General features: G+C 41.4%; 2 protein-coding genes across 11 annotated transcripts in view; both read right to left on the bottom strand.

The window, feature by feature from the left end:
- The window catches only part of NR2C1 (nuclear receptor subfamily 2 group C member 1), a 51,847-nt gene extending 45,634 nt beyond the window's left edge, over nucleotides 1-6,213 (bottom strand). For 4 of the 10 annotated variants that reach the window (XR_012518367.1, XR_012518368.1, XM_074402400.1 and 1 more), the window contains exons 1-2: nucleotides 5,252-5,722; nucleotides 294-366 (exon numbers count right to left, since the gene is read on the bottom strand). Coding sequence is in view for 8 of the 10 variants with exons in the window: in XM_074402400.1 (XP_074258501.1) it covers nucleotides 294-366; nucleotides 5,252-5,469 (291 nt within the window). In the remaining 2 variants the exon portion in view is untranslated. Of the gene's footprint in view, nucleotides 1-293; nucleotides 367-3,887; nucleotides 4,001-5,247; nucleotides 5,724-5,966 lie in introns of those variants that run through there. The other 6 variants (XM_074402402.1, XM_074402406.1, XM_039472353.2 and 3 more) reach the window with 6 other exon arrangements.
- Nucleotides 6,214-8,841: 2,628 nt separating this feature from the next.
- FGD6 (FYVE, RhoGEF and PH domain containing 6) overlaps nucleotides 8,842-24,534 on the bottom strand; it is a 151,587-nt gene continuing 135,894 nt past the window's right edge. Inside the window, exons 19-21 of the mRNA XM_003929577.4 lie at nucleotides 18,547-18,675; nucleotides 17,287-17,435; nucleotides 8,842-14,567 (exon numbers count right to left, since the gene is read on the bottom strand). Of these exons, the coding sequence (XP_003929626.3) occupies nucleotides 14,531-14,567; nucleotides 17,287-17,435; nucleotides 18,547-18,675 (315 nt within the window). The 3' untranslated portion in view covers nucleotides 8,842-14,530. The remainder of the gene's footprint in view (nucleotides 14,568-17,286; nucleotides 17,436-18,546; nucleotides 18,676-24,534) is intronic.

The raw sequence follows: 24,534 nt of genomic DNA, 5'->3' as shown, positions 1-24,534 counted from the left end.
AGCATTCCTTCCAAAAGCATTCCTACTCACTCCACAACCCTGTGACTTCCTTCCTTCCTTCCTTTCAATTGTTTTGCTTCTGTGCTCCCACAGCACCAGATACAATGACCTGTCACAGCACTTACTACATTCTACTATAAATTGTCTGATTATTCAACTATCTCTCAGTAGCTTGAAAAGCTATCTTAAGTTAGGGAATATCTTTTATTTCTGGAACTCTAGAATCTGGCATATGCATTTAGTATGAATTATAAAAGTTTGGGGTGTCTGGATAAACTGCAAACTAGACATACCTCTCCCATCTGTTGTTCAATAATTTGATGTGCAATTTCTTCTATGGTTGCCATGATCAACTGCCAAAATGTCCTGCCAAAAATAAAAAAGATGCTTTTTTATAATTATACTCATAAAAACACTTTTATTAAATAATTTACAAACAAAATTATATGATATTTAAGAATCTGCTTCAAAATAATCTAGTTGGGATGGGAGGGTTGGCATTTTCCGAAGTTTCCCAAAGTGTTGGAATTATAGGCACGAGCCACCACGCCCAGCCCTCCATCTGTCTTTTTTTTGTTTTTTTCAGAGTCTCACTCTGTCGCCCAGGCTGGAGTGCAGTGGCGTGATCTTGGCTTACCGCAACCTGTGCCTCCCAGGATCAAGCAATTCTCCTGCCTCTACTTCCCCAGTAGCTGGGACTACATGCACACGCCACCACGCCCAGCTAATTTTTCTTGTATTTTAATTTTGTAGACATGGGGTTTCACCGTGTTAGCCAGGATGGTCTTGATCTCCTGACCTTGTGATCGGCCCATCTCAGCCTCCCAAAGTGCTGTGATTACAGGCGTGAGCCACTGTGCCCGGCCCCATGTGTCATTATATGGCACTCTGAGTGCCTGTGTCATACTCTCTTCATAGAAGAACATCAGTTTATTTTGGATTAGGGCACACTCTAATTTTAACTCAATTATCTTTTAAGGCCTTATCTCCAACTATACTCAATTCTGAAGTACTGGTGGTTAGTACATCAACATAGGAATTTGGGATTCACATGACTTTGTGGGAGAACACAATTCAGCCCATAACACTCAGCATAAACCCAGTAAGAAACATGCAAGATCTAGGTAGGCAAAGAAAACTTTAAAATGCTGCCTAAAGACAAGAAAATCTACACTTGGGCCGGTCCCGGTGGTTCACATCTGTATTCCCAGCACTATGGGAGGCCAAGGTGGGCTGATCACTTGAGATCTGGGGTTCAAAACCAGCCTGGCTAACATGGTGAAACTTCATCTCTACTAAAAATACAGAAACTAGATGGTCATGGCAGCCAGTGCTCTTAATCTCAGCTACTCAGGAGGCTGAGGTAGAAGAATCCCTTGAACTTGGAAGGCGGTGATTGCAGTGAGCCAAGATCACACCACTGCACTCCAGCCTGAGTGACAGAATGAGACTCTGTCTCAAAAAAAAGAAAAACTACACCTTAAAGGACACGTAAGAAAAAAAAATGGTTCCAATAACTACCTCCAAGGAAAGAAAATGCAAGTTTGGGAACAGGAATGGGAGGGAGACTTATTTTTCATTGAGTAAGTGTTTCGTCCTTTAAAATTTTACTTAAATACAAATATTACCACAAAAATTAAATAAAAAATAATTTAAGAAATCTTTCCCAGAAATCCTAAAATCCATATCAGTGTATTGGTGCATTAGACTCAAAGAAGAAACCGCATAATGAAAACTTGAGTAGATAAACTATTGGTGTATCTGAATGAAATCCAGGGAATCACTAGATCAATATATAATCATGTATTGCATGATGTTTTAGTCAATGAATGAGACTGCATATACAATAGTGGTACACAAGATTACACCCACAATACTGTATTTTTACTGTACCTCTTCTATGTTTAGATGTTTTACTTACACAGTATTAAAACCGCTACAGAATTCAGTAAGATGCTGTGTGGGTTTGTACATTAGGAGCAACAGGCTACACTGTATAGCATGGGTGTATGGTACGCTATACCATCTAGTTTTGTATGCTCTATGATGTTCGTATGTGATGAAATCACTTACGGATGCATTTCTCAGAACACGTCCTCATCACACATGACTATACATGTTCCAAAGATAAGGCAACACACACATTCTGGTTTTTTTTTGAGATGGAATTTTGCTCTTGTTGCCCAGGCTAAAGTGCAATGGCATGATCTTGGCTCACTGTAACCTCCAGGTTCAAGCAATTCTCCTGCCTCAGCCTCCAGAGTAGCTGGGATTATAGGCATGCACCATCATGCCCACCTAATTTTTGTATTTTTAGTAAAGAAAGGGTTTTACCATATTGGCCAGGCTGGTCTTGAACTCTTGACCTGAAGTGATCTGCCCACCTTGGCCTCCCAAAGTGCTGAGATTACAGGCATGCGCCACCACACCCAGCCAACACACACATTCTTTATAGAATGCTGGTAGAAGGTTAGATTTTTTTTTAACCTTCCTAGAAGAGTAATTTGCCAATGTGTACCAAGAGCCTTAAAAATGGTCATATTCGTTGGCTCAATAATTTATTCAATTTTCTTCCATTCAGCAATTACTTCTGAGTGCTTACTATGGGCTAGGCATTCACAAAATGACTTACAGAACTGAATCACATCCTTATTCTCCAGCTTCAGACCATCAATGCTACTTTAACGGCAAAGGGACAAAGGTTTAACCCCTTTCCTTGGTATTCATTCAATATTTATTATGTATTCGCAAGGTGTCTGGCACTGTGAACACAAGGGTGAGTTCTTTTCTAATCCTACTTCCCCCTATCCTCATCTCATTTACCGTCACTTCCAAGAGGGGGCCTAGGTTCAGGTCAAACTCTGATGTTCTTTATTCCCCAACATATTCCTATTTTCTCCCTCATTTAAATTCGTCTAACTTTTTTTTTTTTTTTTTTTTGAGACAGAGTCTGGCTCTGTCGCCCAGGCTAGAGTGACAGCGGCAACATCTCAGCTCACTGCAACCTCTGCCTCCCGGGGGGTTCAAGTGACTCTCCTCCCTCAGCGTCCCAAGTAGCTGCAATTAAAGACGCCAGCCACCAGGCCCAGCTAATTTTTTTATTTTTAGTAGAGATGGGGTTTCGCCATCTTGGCCAGGCTGGTCTCGAACTCCTGACCTCGTGATCCACCTGCCTCGGCCTCCCAAAGTGCTGGAATTACAGGCATGAGCCACCACGTCCGGCCCACCTGACCTTTAAGATTTGGTTTAAGCCGGATGCTCATGTCTGTAATTCCAACACTTTGGGAGGCTGAGGCACATGGATCACCTGAGGTCAGGAGTTCCCAAGACAAGCATGGCATGGTGAAACCCCATCTCTACAAAAAATACAAAGAATTAGCCAGGCATGGTGGTCGTCGCCTGTAATCCCAGCTCAGGAGGCTGAGGCAGGAGCATTGCTTCAACTCGGGAGGCGGAGGCTGCAGTGAGCCGAGATCGCACCACTGCACTCCAGCCTGGGCAACAACGAAAGGCCATGTCAAAAAAAAAAAAAAAAAAAAAAAAAAAAAAAAAAAAAATTGGTTCAAATAGTTTTTTAACCCAGTCTTTCTTGAAGGGTTCAGCATTTATTGTGTAGACTAAGGCTGTTAACTAGGATTCAGAAACAGATTCTGTTAACTCCTAATATTGTATGTAAAATTTTATCTAAAGGTGCATTTTTTCTAGAAACAGTTCGTAAAGACTTTAAGAGGATGCAAATGCTCTTGTAATTGAAAAAAGGCAATGAATTGTATTTATACTATTATTTATTGAATGTTTTAGTTCCCCAAGAGCAAGGATTATACACTGTGTGGCAGACACACAGAATTCGGGAATGTTTGCTCCCTCAAAATCTTTCCTTAAGATACCTGTTAAGGCTGGGTGCGGCGGCTGAAGCCTGTAATCCCAGTACTTTGGGAGGCCGAGGCGGGTGGATCACAAGGTCGAGAGATCGAGACCATCCTGGTCAACATGGTGAAACCCCGTCTCTACTAAAGATACAAAAAATTAGCCGGGCATGGTGGCGCGTGCTTGTAATCCCAGCTACTCAGGAGGCTGAGGCAGGAGCATTGCTTCAACTCGGGAGGCGGAGGCTGCAGTGAGCCGAGATCGCACCACTGCACTCCAGCCTGGGCAACAACGAAAGGCCATGTCAAAAAAAAAAAAAAAAAAAAAAAAAAAAAAAAAAAAAATTGGTTCAAATAGTTTTTTAACCCAGTCTTTCTTGAAGGGTTCAGCATTTATTGTGTAGACTAAGGCTGTTAACTAGGATTCAGAAACAGATTCTGTTAACTCCTAATATTGTATGTAAAATTTTATCTAAAGGTGCATTTTTTCTAGAAACAGTTCGTAAAGACTTTAAGAGGATGCAAATGCTCTTGTAATTGAAAAAAGGCAATGAATTGTATTTATACTATTATTTATTGAATGTTTTAGTTCCCCAAGAGCAAGGATTATACACTGTGTGGCAGACACACAGAATTCGGGAATGTTTGCTCCCTCAAAATCTTTCCTTAAGATACCTGTTAAGGCTGGGTGCGGCGGCTGAAGCCTGTAATCCCAGTACTTTGGGAGGCCGAGGCGGGTGGATCACAAGGTCGAGAGATCGAGACCATCCTGGTCAACATGGTGAAACCCCGTCTCTACTAAAGATACAAAAAATTAGCTGGGCATGGTGGCGCGTGCTTGTAATCCCAGCTACTCAGGAGGCTGAGGCAGGAGAACTGCCTGAACCCAGGAGGCGGAGGTTGCGGTGAGCCGAGATCGCGCCATTGCACTCTAGCCCGGGCAACAAGAGCGAAACTCCGTCTCAAAAAAAAAAAAAAGACGCCTGTAAATTCCAGCTACTCAACAGGCTGAGGCAGGAGGACAGCTTGAGGCCAGAGATTAGTCTGGACAACGAAATAGGACCACCACCATTTCTATAAAACAAAACAAAAAACCTTTCCTAGAAGAAACTAACACGCCCCTTGAAAAACTAAGACTAGCAGCATTTCATGTGACCCACTCTCGATGACAGAAATACACATCACTTTTTCCGATTTACTAACTGGACTTAGACAAAGTTTAAAAACAATCGAGTATCATCAACCACACAGCAGAAATGGTTCAAAAAGCCCTCAAAATTGAAGGTCTATTTAGAACTTCTAGATATATAAAAACCCTAAAGGCCTTAATTTTAGGTCTTCTGCTTTTCCTTTCCTGTTACTTGTTTAAAGGCTGACCTACTTACTGAAGATTATGGGACAACTTGGCAACGTTCACACTGCACAAAAATGGTATCTGCACGAGCTGGAGGAAGAATTTCTTAACAAAAGAGCTACCGGAAGCTTGGACGTGCTCAGTGCAGTGAGGACACTGGGCCGTTTCACTTCTTGTAAGATCCAGGTCTGCAGGCAGCGACGACCCTGGTCCGATTCGTCGTGGAAAAGTGAAAGTGGAGGGCGTCATTCTGTCCGTCCCTTGCAGGCAAGAGAGTTAGGCACGGGATGCAGGCTGGGGCTTGCGGTCCCCAGCCGAGGGTCGGCCTCCCACTGGTCCCACCGGTGCCCGCTTTCGCCATGCGCCTTTTAGGCCCCGGCGCGGCTCCCCGGGGCGGGGAAAACAGCGGCGCCGCGGAAGCTTTCCCCGCAGGTTAAAGGTCAGAGGCGCTGCGGCGAGGACCGCGGGAGAGGCGGCTGTGTGCGCCGAGCCCTCGGCGTCCGGCCCCGCGTCCCGCCGCCCGCGCCTCCCCCGCGGCCCCGGATGCATCCGGCGCCACAGCTCCGGGCTCCCAGCCCAACCCGAACACCCTCAAAGCGGCATTCCCAGACCGAACAGCGCCGCCGGCTGGAGTGCGCAGCCCGCGGGATGCGCTGGGACTGAGTCGGTTGGCGGTTGGGGTGAAGGGCACCCCCTCATCCCTACCCCCGGCGCGGTCGCCGGTGTTCCCACCTAGCGTTTCTTACCGGCGCCTCTGCGCCGCGCTGTCTCCTGCGTCGGGCGCCGACGCGACAGTCTCGCGGCTGCCACTGCTGGATGGGGGGCACTCCGTCCGGGAAGAGAGGTTGGAGGAAGCTGACGGGAACGGCGGGAATCCAGAATCACCGAGAAGGGAGCTTTCTGGGTTTGTGTGCTGGGGCAGGTCAGAGTTCGTGACCCCTCGCTCTGCTCGGCGGTGCGCGATCCCGCCTGCGCCTGCGCATTAGCGACGGGGAGAAGCGGCGAGAGGAGGTCGTGACGTTCCCAGGGTGGGGTGAAGGGATCAGAGGGCCGCATCGTGGCTCTCTGAGTCCACTGCCCCCTCTTGGCTTGGAGGTAGAGTGCCCCGCCAGAGCTGCGCGTTACCAGCGAGGTATTTTTTTGAAGCCACCTGCAAAGGTTTAAGCTCATATGCCCAGGGTGGGCATTAGGGAAAATTTTGAGTCAATGTTTCAGATTTGTGTAATAAATAACCCTCTGGGTCTTAGGCATATCTGTTTCTAATTTCTGGAAAACTGGGCTCTGGGTAGATTCCAATCACATTTAAACTTTATAATGACAAGCTTGAGGCCGACTCATCTGGTAAGGCAAAGTTTCACTTACAAACTATTGTGACTAAAGAGATGTAATGGCTAAACGGGGCAAGAATATAATCACTAGACAACGGGCACGGTAGCTCACGCCTGTAATCCCAGCAAGTTGGGAGGCAGAGGTGGACGGATCACTTGAGCCCAGGAGTTCGAGTCCAGCCTGGCCAATATGGCGAAACACCGTCTCTACAAAACAATTAGCAGGCCCTGCTAGTGCATGCCTGTCATCCCAATTACTTGGAGGCTGAGGGGGAAGTATCACCTGAATCCAAGAGGTCAAGACTGCAGTGAGCCAAGATCACACCACTGCACTCCAGCCTGGATGACAGAATGTTTCTCTCTCTCTCTCTCTCTCTCTCTCTCTGTGTGTGTGTGTGTGTGTGTGTGTGTGTTCGTGTTCGTGTGTTCGTTCCTCAACGGCTGGTTTTTGGCTGTTTTGCTCAGGGTGTATTACCAAACACATAGGACAATGCCTGCTAGTTGGATTTATGAAATGAGAACTGGGCAAGGTGGCTGCTGGGAGGCCAAGGCAGGATCACTTGGGGCCAGCATTTGGAGGCCAGCTTGGGCAAGATAACAAAACCCTGCCTCTACATTTTTTCTTTTTAAATTGTGAAATGAAGAAACATTAGTGGTACATCACTTTCTGATGGTTGCTACCTGTAGCAGCAAGGGATGACAAGAGTAACTGCCCTGTGTGCACAGTATTCTGTGCTTTAGATTTTGAAGCATTCTTGAATTTTTTTTTTTTTTTTTAATATTTAGTCTCCTTTGTTTTACCATGAAATTTCTGTTTTACCTTGCTTAGGTCGGCACTGTAGGAAAGCAGCCACAGACAGGGCAGAAATCAAAGGAAGGAAAAATAAACGTTTGCTGGGAATGAGAATATCTCATTCCCAGCAACCGTTTCTCTCTGGAACTAGGCAGATGGACAGGGATCAAGGCATGAAATTCCCTAACAAGTAAAAATATGCTTTCTCCCTCATTAAAAATTGACCTCTGCCGAGCATAGTGGCTCCTGCCCCCAGAGCTTTGGGAGGCCAAGGCAGGAGGCTTGCTTGATGCCAGAGGTTTGAGACCCACCTGGGCAACATAGTGAGACTTCATCTCTTTAAAACAAATAAAAATAAAAGCTAGCCAGGCATGGTGCTGCAGGACTGTAGTCCTAGTTACTGAGGAGGCCGAGGTGGGGGGATTGCTTGAGCCCAGAAGTCTGGTCCAGTGTTCACACCATTGCATTCCATCCTGGGCAAGAGTGACTCTGTGCTTTAAAAAAAAAAAAAAAAAAGTCCACCTCTACCTTTTAGCATTATTTGTTGTATGTTTGGTTTGGTTTTAAGGGAGACCCCCTGCCAGTACCCATAAGCTGGTCCCAAAGGTGAAAATTATGAAAGTATAGTCACATCAGGGACATGTCCTGAGATACGAGTCCTTAGGTGATTTCATTAAGTACGTACGCTCATCATGGAGCATACTTACCCAAGCCTAGATGGTCTAGCCTAGACACACCTAGGCTGTATGTTGTAGTCTGTATTGCTGTTAGGTCACAACCCCAGGACAAACCTGTACACAGCATGTTACTGTGCTGAATACTGGATGTAGTCATAACACAATGGTAGGTATTTGTGCATCAGATACATAAACATAAAAAAGTACAGCACGTCCTTTAGAAAAATAAATATAAGAAAAAAAGTGCAGTAAAAACAGGGGTTTATAATCTTATGCAACCATTGTTGTGTATGTGGTCTGTCCTTGACTGAAATATTGTTGTGCAGGGCATGACTACACTGAAGGCCCAATGGAAACAGGCAATCTGAGACCTCTTCTCTATTCTTGGTGCAGAATATGTATGCCTGTAGTGATGGTTGTGGTCACCCCTTGTCACACAGTTAGTTCACCAAGTCACAATAAGTTGACTTGTTAAAACTTGAAAGTAGAAGCCATTTGAGGAACATCATTTGTAGGCGAAGAAGTGTTTCCATTAATTATGCTTCGGGAAAAGAAGTAAATGAAGTTCATTTTTATTTTTGAGATGGAGTGTCATTCTGTTGCCCAGGCTGGAGTGAAGTGGTGTGATCTTGGCTCACTGCAACCTCTGCCTCCTGGGTTCAAGTGATCCTCATGCCTCAGCCTCCCAAATAGCTGGGATTACAGGCCTACACACCAGCCTGGCAACAGCGAGACCGTCTTGGGGGTAGAAGGGAGGGGACCATCACACCAGCCGAAGAAATTATAGTAAATTTATTTTGTATAAATATAATACATATGAACATTATTTACAATGCTAATTTTTATTTATAAAGTATATATGGACAATAAGATACAAACTGTTATCACTTTAAGTACAAAGTATTTCTAGAAATACATAATAAGTCATTTAGAAAAAAATGGTATTTCAAGATTGGTTCTTACATGCCATGACCAACTCATATAAAAGAGCAAGTTGCTCTCCCTTCATCCCTTCCCCTAACCCCAAACGAAAAGGAATTTGATATTTAGGCTTTAAAAAAATTTCCTACTACCTTTATCTTTAAAAAAAAAAATCCTCCTCAAAACAATGATCTCTTTTAAGGGAAAATGTCATAAATAAGATTTTCCTTTAGAAGATGAAAGTGGCATAAGCCCCAGAATGATACGTGTATTAGAGACACTTCAAAAAAAAAAAAAAAAAAAAAGGGTGCATCGGTGGTTCAGTGGTAGAATTCTCGCCTGCCACACAGGAGGCCCGGGTTTGATTCCCAGCCCATGCAGTGCGACGTCCCATTGGCCGGGTGCGGTGACTCACGCCTGTAATCCTAGCACTTCGGGAGGCTGAGGTGGGTGGATCACCTGAGGTCAGGAGTTCAAGACCTGCCTGGCCATCATGGTGAAACCCCATCTTTTAAAAAAAAAAAAAAAAAAAAGGGAACAACAAAATCAGAAGGGACTCATAGGAAGGAATTTAATTCAGCAAATACTGGGTGTCCACTGCTTCCAAGGCACTCTGCCAGATGCTGTGGGGAAATCTCGAATAAGTTGTCTTTAGGGACAGATGGTTCCACACAAAAGCTTATGAACTAAAGACTGTGTGGGAGCTACAGGAAGGAGACAGGATCTAGTCTGGAGGAACAGGGGAGAGAAAGACTATGGGGCAGTTATCACAGAAAAGTCTTAGATAAACAGAGATTCGAATTGGGTGACTGAAGAAAAAAAGGAAACTATGTCAACAGAGAAAGACGTTGGGTCAGAGTTAGCTGGAGTGTATGACAACTGAGGAAGTGTTCATGCCAAGCCACTGGGAAAGCCACTAAAACATGAGGACCTGGGGATGAAACTAGATTAGAGCTACATTGTTCAAAGATTGCTCTGGCAGTGTTTAAAATGGGACCACACAAAGGCATTGGAATTAGATGTTACTGCCAACACAGGAACAAGTAACAAGAACTTGAAACAGGGCCTATGTAGTAACAGCAAGGCGATGAGGATGGGAAGGATACAAGAGTAATTGCAGTCTGTTGAGAGTTGGAGGCAGATTCTGGAGCCTCAGATGGTATCTTTCTCTTACAGAAGAAAACAAACAGGTTTGAATGGGAAGAAAGTTGAGTTTTACTCATGTAAAGTCCGAGATGTTTGAGGACTCCTATAGATAACCATAGGTAGTTGCAAATGTGCCTTTGCAGGACAGGCGTAAGATCTAGGTTACAATGTGGATATTTAGGGACTCTGTTGGAGTTGTTGATGACAAGAATCCTGTCCTTTCTTCTATTCAATTGAACACATATTCTCTCCTGAAAGACCCAGGAAGCCAGGCCTGGTGGTCCCAGCTACTCCAGAGGCTGAGGTGGGAGGACTGATTGCTTGAGTCCAGGCATCTGAGTCAGCCTGGGCAACATAGTGAGACCCAGTCTCTTAAAAACTAAAAAGACCTAGGGCAGTATTATGGAAGAAACTGATATATTAAGTACAGTATCTGCCTTCAAGGAATGTGCAGTACAATAAGAAAACAGAATATATATCTCTGGAAATCCCATTAACTACATTTGACTAAAATGGAACTCAAACTTTTCAAAAGCTGAACACAATGTAAGCACACTTCAAAACATACCAACATATGCTGTGATAAAACATTTACATTTAACTAAATTACCAAATAGGAGACTTTCCCCACATCTAGATATATTCTATGAACCAAATATAAAATATGCATTTGGCTGACAATTATACTTTAAAACTGTCGCCTTCTCTTTGTTGTGTCATTACAGCATTCATGTAAATCAAGGATTGTTCTGATGATCTCATTTTAAGAAATGCTACTAAACCAAAGAATTAAGCATCTTGGGAAACCAAAAGACAATGGGGGATGCTGGGTATATTACAGAAAAGGGGAAAAGAGATTGGAAAGAGGTTTAGAACGTGGATGACAGCAGAGATAAATGCTCTCATTTTCTTAGGACTCTGGTGGGTCCTGTACATTTATAGCTGCCACAGATAAAGGTGGACTATGAGTTGGAGACACTCACTAAGAATGCCAGCCTTCCACTGGGTCAGCGTGGTGTCTCATCTGCGTTATGCTTAGCATTGTTTTAAGCTTAGCTTTATAAATGCCCTCTCTCCTCATGAATTTAAAGGAGACACCTGAAAAAGGGTTTGCTGGAAGCACAGGCACACACATCTGTATAATAAATATAGTACTTTAGGGATCTATATACTAATTACACTTTTCTCCCCATTCATAGATTGCACCTAGTATCATTTTTACCTCTAAATATTAGCTATCAAAAGATATTTTTATAGTTTTTTTTTTACAATAAATTGTATATAATTAGGTTCTTAGTTGACACTGAATGAGCCAGGTTAAATAAATGATAATTGATCAGCTTTAGTAAGTTATGAAGGACTGATAAAAGGGCAGGGGAATGTAACACCCATCCACATTTAAAACATCTTTTTGGAAGAATGATAATTGGATAGCTTCCACAAAGACTAAACATTCTTCTAAACCCTCCGTGGGGATATGCCAATTGCTAATACAGTCACATGCATTTTACATTTAATTAAAGGGACTGTTAGTTTGTGCCAGGTTTCTTCCCTCTCAAACTTTTTTTATTTGAGACGGAATCTTGCTCTGTCACCAGGTTGGAGTGCAGTGGCATGATCTCAGCTTACTGCAACCTCCGCCTCCTGGGTTCAAGTGATTCTCCTGCCTCGGCCTCCTGAGTAGCTGCAACTACAGGCACACACCACCATACCCAGCTGATCTTTGTATTTTTAGTAAAGACGGGGTTTCACCATGTTGGCCAGGATGGTCTCGATCTCTTGACCTCATGATCTGCCTGCCTCAGCCTCCCAAAGTGCCGGGATTACAGGTGTGAGCCACCATGTGCGGCCCCTTTACAGGGGAACCCCTGGGACTACAGGTGTGAGCCACCACGTGCGGCCCCCTGACTCTCTTCAGACTCAGAAATGGTTCATGATTCAGCCAGGTCTTGCAAAATAGAACAGCCTGGCTGATATTTTTTAGATTCCAAGGCTTGAGCCAAACCTTGTAGTCAGAAGGCTGAGAACTCAAGAGGAGGGAAAGAAAACCCAAATAACTTGTCTTGCTAAATGCCAGACTGCAGCAGAAGGAAATACTTTATAGGGTACAACTTTGGCCTCCAAAAAGAATACATTAAAAACTGCAAGGATTTTTTTTTTTTTTTTTTTTTTTTTTTTTTTTTTTTTTTTTTTGAGACGGAGTTTCGCTCTTGTTGCCCAGGCTCGAGTGCAATGGCACGATCTCGGCTCACCGCAAACTCCGCCTCCTGGGTTCAAGCAATTCTCCTGCCTCAGCCTCCTGAGTAGCTGGGATTACAGGCACACACCACCATGCCCAGCTAATGTTTGGTATTTTTAGTAGAGACAGGGTTTCACCATGTTGACCAGGATGGTCTCGATCTCTCGACCTCGTGATCCGCCCGCCTCAGCCTCCCAAAGTGCTGGGATTACAGGCTTGAGCCACCGCACCCGGCTGAAACTGCAAGGATTTTTAACATGGAAGCCTTACTTATGTGATCTTTATATAAATTAAGTGAGCTACAAAGAAATTGTAGTGTACCTGCTATGACAGAAAGACTTAGGACATGGCATGTTAGGATTGTGTAGGAGGTTGCAACACATTTAAAATGACTCCATGGCAAAAAAACAAACAAACAAACAAACAAACAAAACAAAAATAGCCACAAAAAACTACAGCAGCCAACTCTTGATCTAGTAGGGACTCTGGTGCTGCACCAAAGAGCATTCAAAACGCCCCAGAAAGGCACTCAGTAATCTTAGTGACTGCTGTTAAGGATCACACTGAATTAGGAAATCCTTTATTTAGAAGCAGAAAGGAAAACTCTATACCCTTTAAAGAATATTATTTGAATAACCTTGCTGTTTACTTATTTTTCTTTTCTTTTCTTTTTGAGATGGAGTCTCACTCTATCGCCCAGGCTGAAGTGCAGTAGCACCATCTCGGCTCACTGCAACCTTCGCCTCCTGGGTTCCAGCAATTCTCCTGTCTCAGCTTCCCGAGTAGCTGGGACTACAGGTACGTGCCACCATGTCCAACTAATTTTTGTATTTTTAGTAGAGATGGGGCTTCACCATATTGGCCAGGCTGGTCTCAAACTCCTGACCTCAGGTGATCCACTGGCCTCAGCCTCCCAAAATGGCTGGGATAACAGGCATGAGTCACCACTCATGGCCATTAAGATAATTTATAGTTTAAACTTAGTTAATAAATTGTATATTGTGAACTTCAGGAATGGCTGTATCACAATGTTATTTCATTTTCTTCTGCTCATCAACAGTTTTATGTACAAGGTAGTTCATATGTTAAACAGTAAGTGCACAGAATTATGAATCTAAATCTTTCCTAAGGAGGTGTGCTGACAGCTGCTTAAAGAGAGAAAGGATTTTTTTTTTTTTTAAATTACGAGGGAGGATATTACAAAGTGATAGAAAAAGACCTTTTGAAAATGAATACTATAGAATTTCAGTTATTACTGGCTTAGAATGGTGCTTTTCTGATATAGTAATTCCAGTTCCATTTGTAAAGCACAATATTTTTAGAAATGTAACATTACTTTTAGATGCAAATACTATCACTGGCTTGGGCTCAGAACTCTTATAATAGCAGGGGATATTATGTAGCATAATGCTATATTTTGCTATTTTAAAAATGATACATTTATGTTTGTTTTGAAATGGTAGATTTTTTTTTTTAAAGACTGGACTTAAAAGCCAAAAGAGTTGCTTATTTGTGCTATTCTGCAAATAAAACCATTTTCATTCTGACTCACAGTTTTAAAAAATTCAGATTTGCTATAATTCTTTGATGATGTAATATTAACTCTTGCCAAAGAGGTACCTAACAATAGAAATACTTTAGGTAATTTGCTGAAATTTCAGTTCATAGTTACTGAGGTAGAAGCTGGCCATATTTTTCCACTAAAAGATACAAAAATTCACCCAAGTTTATTGACTCAAAGGAATGCATTTTTTTCATCAGCAGTTTTATAATAATCACAATTCCTAAACCAAGCACTTTGTGGAAATTTGCTCCTTGCTATGTGTTTTTTCCTTACAAAGACTTTCCACCAGTAAGAATGTGAAAATGTAAGGTAAGAAAACTGTGGACTATGTCACAAACAGTTAATACAGTATTAAGATAGTTTTTCTGGTCTCTAAAGAAATGGTACTTTAGAATTCAGTGTGTCTCAGAAACAATTCTGACCATTAAGTAAACATCAAAATTTTAATAAATAACATACACAAAAAAACAGACACCTTTTAACAATTACTTATACCTCACAAAACAATTTCTTTAACTGATGAAGAGTTTGGTGGGCTTTATCTTGGCAGTGTTCATTTTTACACAATTTTCAAATTGCATTTACTCCAATCTGATGAAATTCCACCTCTTTGGAATCACAGAAGAGATGAAACCAATACTGCTACAATACTGTGCCTTCCTGAAATGCTTCTATCCACCTATTAATAAGAGAAATCTGTTAGATTTGTAAAACCTTATCATCTGACATGTGAATAGCATATAGATGACAGCTGGGCCTGTGGACCTCATTACCATAACAACATAGATAAGATCCTTCCCTGTAGCAAATTGGTTTTCTGCATACATGGGACAACCCTTATTTGGTATTTGGTTCAAAATTTAGCCTGGAAAGTGTGCCCCTCATTTCTGATAGGCATGAGGAAAGGACCGTTTCATGTGTAAAAGTTCTATGAAGTCTTGATGCTACCAATTAATTTATTTTAGAAGTTGACATGTCAGTGAAGGCTTTATTACAACTTCTTTTTCATCTGGAATCTGACTCAGTGCTTTTAGGAAAGCTAGCTCCCTGTCTCCTCCTCCCTTAACTCTACAAGAAGTTTCCTTGTATATCCCCTAGTCTAGACCTGTTTCAATATTTGCAATTTAAAAAAAGGGCATCTAGTGTTGATCAAAAGTTTGCATGCTTTTCGGCCAGGTGCAATATGTGTAATCCCAGCATTTTGGGAGGCCGAGGTGGGCGAATCACCCAAGGACAGAAGTTTGAGACTAGCCTGGCCAATACGGTGAAACCCTGTCTCTACTAAAATACAAAAATTAGCTGGGTGTGGTGGTGTGTGCCTGTAATCCCAGCTACTCAGGAGGGGCTGAGGTTGAACACAGGAGCTGAGATCACGCCACTACACTCAGTCTGGGTGACAAAGTGAGACTGCGTCTAAAAAAATTTTTTTTAAAAAAGAGCTTCTCAAAGTTTCACAGAAGTCTTTCCAAAATTCTTTAGTCTTTTATTTGACAATATACACGGCTGCACTTATTCAGAAGATAACCTTCGGAGTAGTCTTTTTCTTCCCTACTAATGTAACTGCTTCTGAACTTTTTTCTTATGGAAATATCATTTCTTACAGTAATATTTTATGTAGGCTGGGCGTGCTGGCTCGCACTTGTAATCCCAGCACTTTGGGAGGCCGAGATGGGTGGACTGCCTGAGCCCAGGAGTTTGAGACCAGCCTAGGCAACATGGCAAGACCCTGTCTCTATTAAAAAAAAAAAAAATTATGGAAATATCATTTCTTACAGTAATATTTTATGTAGGCCGGGCATTGGTGGCTCGCACTTGTAATCCCAGCACTTTGGGAGGCCGAGATGGGTGGACTGCTTGAGCCCAGGAGTTTGAGACCAGCCTAGGCAACATGGCAAGACCCTGTCTCTATTTAAAAAAAAAAAAATTATGTACAGAAGAGAGTCCAGAGAACTATGAACATTTGAAATCATTGAGTTTAATTAGTAAAAGCAACCTATAACAGATTCAGTTCAAATTTTAAGGACTTTTCAAAAATTTAATATTGAACATAAATAGCAAGTAAGTTTATAATGCCATAGCAAGGCTTTAAAAAAGTCCCCAAATTTTCCACTAAAATTAATACATTTTAATATTCTGTCATGTATTTTAAAAAGCAACTCATATAACATTAATAAAGTAAAACTTATAATTTAGCATGGGTCAATTCTAAATTACAAGTAAGCTGATTTCCTTTACCCAGCTATATTTAATTCTGTTTTGGTGGCATTTCTATCTTGTCAACTCAATGATATAAGCAAAAGATGACTTATATTGAAAAGCAGTAATTTTTTTCAGTTTGATGAATACAGATGAAAACTGTAAGGAAGGTGGTATCTGACAGAATCTTAGGGCAATTACTAATTTGTCTAAATAATTTTTGTAGAAAAGATAGTTAAGTAACATAATTTAAAAATATTCTTCAGCAGCCAAAAGAAAATATTTGGAAGAACAGCTATATACTGTTGGATATCCTAAAATAGACTGAAAAAGGAGTCCTATAGAGTGTTTGTAACATTGTACCTGGTTGGCATTCAGGGATGTGTGTAATTCTGGTACATTAATCTTAAAAGCCTTAAGAAACTAAAAGCCTCGCTTACTCAAAGCATTCTTTTTTATTTCCATGCACTTTTAAGCTTATGGTGAACACATGAACACCTCTTCCTGAAAACAGAAATGTATCATTTTGTGAGGCCAAGTAAAAATCAAATCAAAGAGAGATGAACTGAACTACTTTGTTCAAATGATAACTGATTTCACAGAGATGCATCTCTATGTTAAGCAAATGGTAACACCTAAAGAAAGATTCTTGCTCAAATTCTGAAGAGACTGTTTCAAAATAGCTTTGCCATCTAAACTGATATCCATTTCCTTCTACTCAGTTACTGGGAACAGCATGGGAGTCTCTTAATGCGTTTGACCTTTTCCCCAAAGAAGTTAGTGAGCAGCTGTTTAAACTCCTGCTGTTCCGTGGCACAACTGAATAGCTGCGTTGCCAAAGCCCTGGAATGTTTCAAGGGAAGATTCTTACCCTCATAGAAGGAGAGGTCAAATGCCTTAGCTTTCCTTCCTTTGAGCAGAGCAGCATCATGCTGCTTCCTCTGAGGTCATGTGTGGACAAAACACTTTGTATAGGACTACCTATTTTCTTTTCCCCTCTGCCGCCTGAAAATATTCCGGATACCCCTGCCTTGTCTCTAAAACCATTCTGAAGAGTTTGAATAATATGTTAAATCTTTCCAATTAGAATCTCTAATTTAAATTTTGAGTTGTCCCCATGCCTTAAAGTAGGTCATTTTACAAGCAACCATTAAAAAACTGCAATCTCATGAATAAAAGAAAAATATGGCTAGATTACTTACTTCTGAGCCGAATGAGCATCCTCTGCTTTGAATACATAAAATAACATGTTTTTGTGCAGTAACTGAAATACTTTAGCTTCTGAATTCTCATCTTTAACTTGAATAACAGTGAATCCTAATAAAGGCTGACTCTCCAAAGCGGCCACATCCTAATTTAAAAAAACACAAATGGAGAAAGGTTTTTAGATTAAGACAAAAATTCTGATTTGAAAACTCTTGATCTACAATAGCTCTAATTTAATTTCAATATTCACATATTAAGCAATGATAATTCTAACAACTTATTCATTTTTCATTTATTCAACAATATTCATTGAGCCACTCCCTCACTAGGTACCCTAATATGCCAGGCACTGTGGCACACAATTTTTGGCATCTTCACATCTGAATTTCACAATATCCTCACTCAACCAAGGAAGGCAAAGCAATAGAAATTACTTCTATTTATGGATGCAGAAAACAGCTCAGAACGGTAAGCTATTTACCTGGATCCCACTAAGGAAAAGTATGGACCCTAGAGCACTGGTTTTCATAGGCATGTGAAACATAAGGTGATCAGACAGGAGAAAAGGACAAAATTAGAGTAAACTGCTAGAAATTGTTTATAATCCAAAAAGCCTGTCTTATCTATGCTGCTATCAGATCACTACAATCTGAGGATGACAGTAAAGGGAGTACAAGAGAGCTTAGCAGAAACACAATTCTGTCTTTTTTTTTTTTTTTTTTTTTTTTTTTGAGACAGAGTCTGACTCTGCCGCCCAGGCTGGAGTGCAATGGCGCTACCTCGGCTCACTGCAGATTCTGCCTCCTATGTTCAAGCAATTCTCCTGCTTCAGCTTCCTGAGTAGCTGGGATTACAGGCACCAACCACCACGGCCAGCTAAATTTTTATATTTTTAGTAGAGACAGAATTTCATCATATTGGCCAGACTGGTCTCGAACTCCTGACCTTAGGTGATCCACCCTTCTCGGCCTCCCAAAAGTGCTGGGATTACAGGTGTGAGGCACCGTGCCTGGCCACAGCTCTGCCTTTAATGAAGTAATTAGTTCACACAACATACAAAAAAAATTGCATTTTAATAAAATTCCTAGCACATTTCAGAAAGTGCTCTCCAGGTACACCATTCACATTAAAAATAACAGCAACAACACCTCCCCCATCCAAAAGCAAAGCAAAAAATCATATATGAAACAAATGGATTTTTAAAATATTGTAACCACAAACCTCTAAATTCCTCATCTTTAGATTTCAGAACTTACCTCACTTGCAGCATATGTATATAGTACTTTATTTTTTATGACAAACCAAAAGTGTTTCCAGGGTTTTTTATTGCCCTTTGATCTGTACAAGTAGCCACTCATAGAAGAATCCTCTGTGTTTGCTGATACCTAGATTAGAAAGTACCATACAAAGTGTAATGGTTTTCAGACAAATTAAAACAGCAAAATTATTTGCAATCAATAGGTGCTAAAAGCAATAACTGTAATGATAGAATGTTTCAGGATGAAACATATTTACAAAGTGCTACTATGCAAATTGAACTTTGCTATTAACATGAGCAAAAAAAGAGAGAAAGACCAATCATTTTAGAGGCAGTTATAGAATTTTGCTTGGTTTAACTGTGCCTGCATGTGTTCGGGTGTGTTTCTTTTTTCTTCTTTTTTTCCGCCCTCTCAACCTAGCTTTTCTCGACTCTGGGAAGAACTGGGAAGAGAAGGTCTTTCTTTGTGGGTTCATTTGTGTTTTCTGGGTTGGCAGGTGAAGAAAAAGAGTTCCAGAAGACTAAAATGCTTTTCTAAAAGCTGGATTTGGAGACTGTATATTTTTTATTGCTCTTATTTAGGGGCATTAAGGAAAATTACTTGAACCGTTAATTCTGTTCCTAAAAAACATTTTTTGACTTCTACAAATCATATAAACACAATAATAAACAGAAAATTCTACCATTAGGGGGGCTCATTTTTAAGAATCAATCTTTGCTTCCCAAATTATGTTGAGGAAGAAAAGAGGCTTATTTTTACTTCATAAAACATTGAAAATACTTTCATCACTATGCAAAAAGACAGTAAACTTTTATTGATTGTTTGTTTAAAGACAGAGCCTCACTCTGTCACCCAGGCTGGAGTGCAGTGGCATGATCTCGGCTCACTGCAACCTCTGCCTCCTGGGTTCAAGTGACTCGTGCCCCAGCCTCCTGAGTAGCTGGGATTATGGGCGTGCACCACCATGCCCCGCTAATCTTTATATTTTTGGTAGAGATGGGATTTCTCCATGCTTACCAGGGTGCTGTCAATTTGCCCGCCTTGGCCTCCCAAAGTGCTGAGATTACAAGCGTGAGCTATGGTGCCTGGCCTATTGATTCTAATATGGTCATTCAAAGTTGTGTTTTTAAAAATGTTGGAAGACACTTTGGGAGTCCAAGGTGAGTAGATCACGAGGTCAGGAGATGGAGACCATCCTGGCTAACATAGTGAAAACTCATCTCTACTAAAAATACGAAGAATTAGCCGGGTGTGGTGTCATATACCTGTAGTCCCAGCTACTCGGGAGGCTGAGGCAGAAAACTGCTTGAACCTGGGAGGTGGAGGTTGCAGTGAGCCAAGATTGTGCCACTGCACTCCAGCCTGGGCAACCGAGCGAGACACCCTCACAAGAAAATAAATAAATAAATAAATAAATAAATAAATGTAGGAAGAGTTTAGGATCTACCTTAGTAATGGTATGGCAGGCATATGCTGAAGGCGGCTTCCCATGACCCTTGTCGTGGAGAGTCATACTGTCATACAATCTCCTCCCCTTGAGTGTGGACAGAACCTATGACTTGCTTCTAACTGAGAATTTGATGAAGGTGATATGATGTCACTCCTATGATCATGCTACATTATCTATGACTCTGTCTTGTTAGGAAACACTCTAGATAAACTTTCTCCCTTGCTGGCTTTGAACAATTAAGCAGCAATGTTGAGAGGCCACACGGCAAGGAACTGAGGACCTCCAGCCAAAAGCTAGTAAGAAGCCAGGGCCCCAGTCTTGCAAGTGCAAGGAAATGAATTCTGTCAACAACCTGAATGAGTTTGGAAGCAGACTCCTTCCTCAGCTGAGCCTCTAGATGAGAACTCAGTACTTGCCAAAATTTTGCTTATAACCCTGCAGAGTTCCAGCTATGCCATGCCTGGACTCCTGGAATAATAAATGTATGTTGTTTTAATCTATAAGTTTGTGGTAATTTATTATGCAACAGTGGAAAACTAACACAGGTGGGCTCTGTGAATTTTAAAAGTATATCTTTAATCACATATTAATTGATGAATTATATTAATTTCTTATAAATTACATGAAAATAATTATATATTGTTTACTGGGAAATTTAAGACATAACATTAAATTAGAAATATTTGTTAGGCAACAGTAGGTTTATATAAATATATCCTTACAAAGACTACCAAGTAATATTTTTTAAAACATGAATTGTTTCCTATCTTAGTGAAAAAAAGAGAAAAAACCCAACTAGAATGCTTAACATTCAAATGAGATTTTGCTTAAAATACAGTTATAATGGAATCCTACTATGTTCTTATCTAAGTTGTTATTAATGTGGCTCAAAATGTATTACATTCCTCCTTTATACTAATTTACGATCAGTTTGTCAGCCACACAAGAAGATCAACCATAATACTGAATACCCATGACTAGACCTACATACTTTTTTTTTTTTTTTGAGATGAACTCTCACTCTGTCACCCAGGCAGGAGTACAGTGGCATGATCTTGGCTCACTGCAACCCCTGCCTCCCGGGTTCAAGTGATTCTTCTGGTTCAGCCTCCTGAGTAGCTGGGATTATAGGCATATGCCACCACACCCAGCTAATTTTTCTATTTTTAGTAAAGACAGGGTTTCACCTTCTTGGCCAGGCTGGTCTTGAACTCCTGACCTTGTGATCCACCCGCCTCAGCCTCCCAAAGTGTTGGGATTACAGGTGTGAGCCACCATGCCTGGCTGACTAGACCTGTATTTTTAAAAATAAAACTGGCGTTCACCTAACTGATCCACAAAACTTTTCTTCCAATGATTTGTTTACTTACAAAATAAATCAGGGTGGGTGTGAAGGACTATAAAGCTACACACTGGGTACACTGTATACTGCTCAGGTGATGGGTGCACTAAAATCTTAGATTTTACCATTATACAACTCATCCATGTACCCAAAACCCACAGGTACCCTGAGAGCAACTGAAATTAAAAAAAAAAAAACCTATCTCAAAATATGTAGTCTGCCATTCCTGAGAGTACTGAGGCTCTAAATGTAATTCTAAAAAGAGGAGTTTCTAAAAATATTTTAAACATGACTAGAATAAGAACACAACTTCCCAGTTTCTCGAAAAGTTAAACATAGAATTGCCATATGAGCAAGCAATTCTACTTTTGGGTATATACCCAAGATAAATGAAAACATATGTCCACACAGAAATTTGTACATGAATATTTCTATCATATTATTCATAATAGGCAAAAGGTGGAAACAACCTAATATTCAACAATGGATGGATAGATAAACTGTGGTATACACAAACAATGAAATACTATTCAGACATAGCAAACAAAGTATGATATGTGCTATAATTTCCATGAACCTCTAAAACATTGTGCTAAGTGAAAGAAGCAAGACACAAAGGTCATCCATTGTATGATTCCTTTTATATTTATATATTCCGAAGAGGCAACTCCGGAGGGACATAAAGTAAATTAGAGGTTACCAAAGGGTGAAGAAAGGGGACAAAGGGGAAGAGATGCTTTCTCACTACACTGTGCAGGCTGGACTCGAACTCCTGGGCTCAAGTGATCTTCCCGCCTCAGCCTCCCCAGTGGCTGGGATTACAGGCCCGTGCTACTACCTCTGGCTTGGGACTGATTACTTAAGGAGTACAGGGTGTTTTTATGTGGTGATGAAAAAGTTTTTTTTTTTATTTTTATTTTTTGAGATGGAGTTTCGCTCTTGTTGCCCAGGCTGGAGTGCAACGGTGCAATTTCAGCTCACTGCAACCTCTGTCTCCCAGGTTCAAGCGATTCTCCTGCCTCAGCCTCCTGAGCAGCTGAGATTACAGGCAGCCGCCACTATACCCAGCTATTTTTGTATTTTTAGTAGAGATGGGGTTTCACCATGTTGGCCAGGCTGGTCTCAAACTCCTGACCTCAGGTGATCCACCTATCTTGGCTTCCCAAAGTGCTGGGATTACAGGCATGAGCCACTGTGCTCCCCCCCCACCACCCAAAAAAGTTTAAAAACTAGAAAGATATGGTAATTGTGCAACATTGTAAATACACTAAATACTGCCAAACTGTACACTTTAAAATGGTTATTCTCAAAAATAAATAAATAAATAAATAAATAAATTAAATAAATAAAAGCCAGGAGCGGTAATCATGCCTGTAATCCCAGCACTCTGAGAGGCCAAGGAGGGTGGATCACCTGAGGTCAGGAGTTTGAGACCAGCCTGGCCAACAGCCTGGTAGAGACAGCCTGGTGAAACCCTGTCTCTACTAAAAATACAAGAAATTAGCCGGGCATGGCAGGCACCTATAATCTCAGTTATTTGGGATGCTGAAGCAGAAGAATCACTTGAACCCGGGAGGCAGAGGTTGCAGTGAGCCAAGATCAAGGTATTTCACTCTGGCCTGGGCAATAAGAGCGAAACTGTGTCTCGAAAAAAATAAATAAATGCAGAAATAAAATAAAAAATAATGGTTAACTATGTTATGCAATTTTCACCTCAATTAAACAAAAAACAAGTTCCAGGCACAGTGGCTCACACCTGTAATCCCACTTTGGGAGGCTAAGGTGGAGGGATTGCTTGAGGTCTCCAGGAGTTCCTGACCAGCGTGGGCAACACAGCAAGACTCTCTCCCTAAAAATAAAAATAAATGGCCGGGCGTGGTGGCTTAAGCCTGTAATTCTAGCACTTTGGGAGGCTCAGGAAGGCGGATCATGAGGTCAGGAGATGGAGACCATCCTGGCCACCATGGTGAAACCTTGTTTCTACTAAAAAATGCAAAAAATTAGCTGGGTAGCTGGGCATAGTGGCATGCACCTGTAGTCCCAGCTACTTGGGAGGCTGAGGCAGGGGAATTGCTGGAACTTGGACGGTGGAGGTTACAGTGAGCAGAGATTACGCCACTGCATTCCAGCTGGACGATAGAGTAAAACTGTCTCAAAGAATTAAATAAATAAATTAGCCAGGCATGGTGGTATGTGTCTATAGTCCTAGCTACTTGGGAAGATGAGGTGAGAGGATCCCTTGATCCCAGGAGCTCAATTTAAGTGAGCTATGATCACACCACTCTATTCCAGCCTAGGCAACAGTAAGAGACCCTGTCTCCCAACAAAACAACAACAATAAAACATAGCTTCCCAAGGGGAATACTATATATTGACTTTTATAGCACCAGCTAGATGTATTAATTTCTCCCATCTGACTGCAAAAGGAGCAAAGAAGACATTCTCAACGTTTAGCATTTATCTATCTGAATCACCAGAAGTGCTTGTTTCTCACTCTGCAGACTTTGGGTGGGGCCCAAAAATTTCTAATAATTTCTCAAGTGATGCTGATGCAATGGGGCTGGGGCATATTGAGAATGAGTGGAGTAAAACAAGTGGCTGCATTTGCAAATAGAGGCTTGAAGTGGAAGGCCTGTTTGTGTGGATGGGTGGAAAGATGTATAAAATCGGATTGGAGTTAGACTGTCTAGCCTAGACTAGGCTGTAAAGTGTTTCGTAATCAATGCTGTGGAATTTAGATCGTAAAGGGGAGCAAATTTTAAGAATTACATTTAGAAACTGACATCAGTATAGAGAGGTGAAAATTTACAGAGAACTGAGAACCATTTGAGTTGAGTAAGAACCTCAAAGTTCTGAAAGCAGATGTGGATTCAGGAATTGAGGAAGAGATCATTCATTTTTGTATGAAACTTAATCAGTTTCATATAAAACATGGCAATTACAACCTTAAGTTCTATTCCCTTTTTTTTTGAAAGACAGAATCTGGCTCTGTCAACCAGGCTGAACTGCTATGGCACGATCTCAGCTCACAGCAACATCTGGCTCTGGGGCTCAAGCGAGCCTCCTGCCTTAGCCTCCAAGTAGCTGGGATTAGGACTACAGGCATGTGCCACTGCACCTGGCTAATTTTTGTATTTTTTAGTAGAGATGGGGTTTCGCCATGTTGCACAGGCTGGTCTCGAACTCCTGAGCT

The sequence above is a fragment of the Saimiri boliviensis genome, chromosome 7 (assembly GCF_048565385.1).
Source record: "Saimiri boliviensis isolate mSaiBol1 chromosome 7, mSaiBol1.pri, whole genome shotgun sequence".
Lineage (NCBI taxonomy): Eukaryota > Metazoa > Chordata > Mammalia > Primates > Cebidae > Saimiri > Saimiri boliviensis.
Note: the sequence above shows the minus strand (reverse complement) of the source record. Positions and strands in the feature narration are given on the sequence as shown.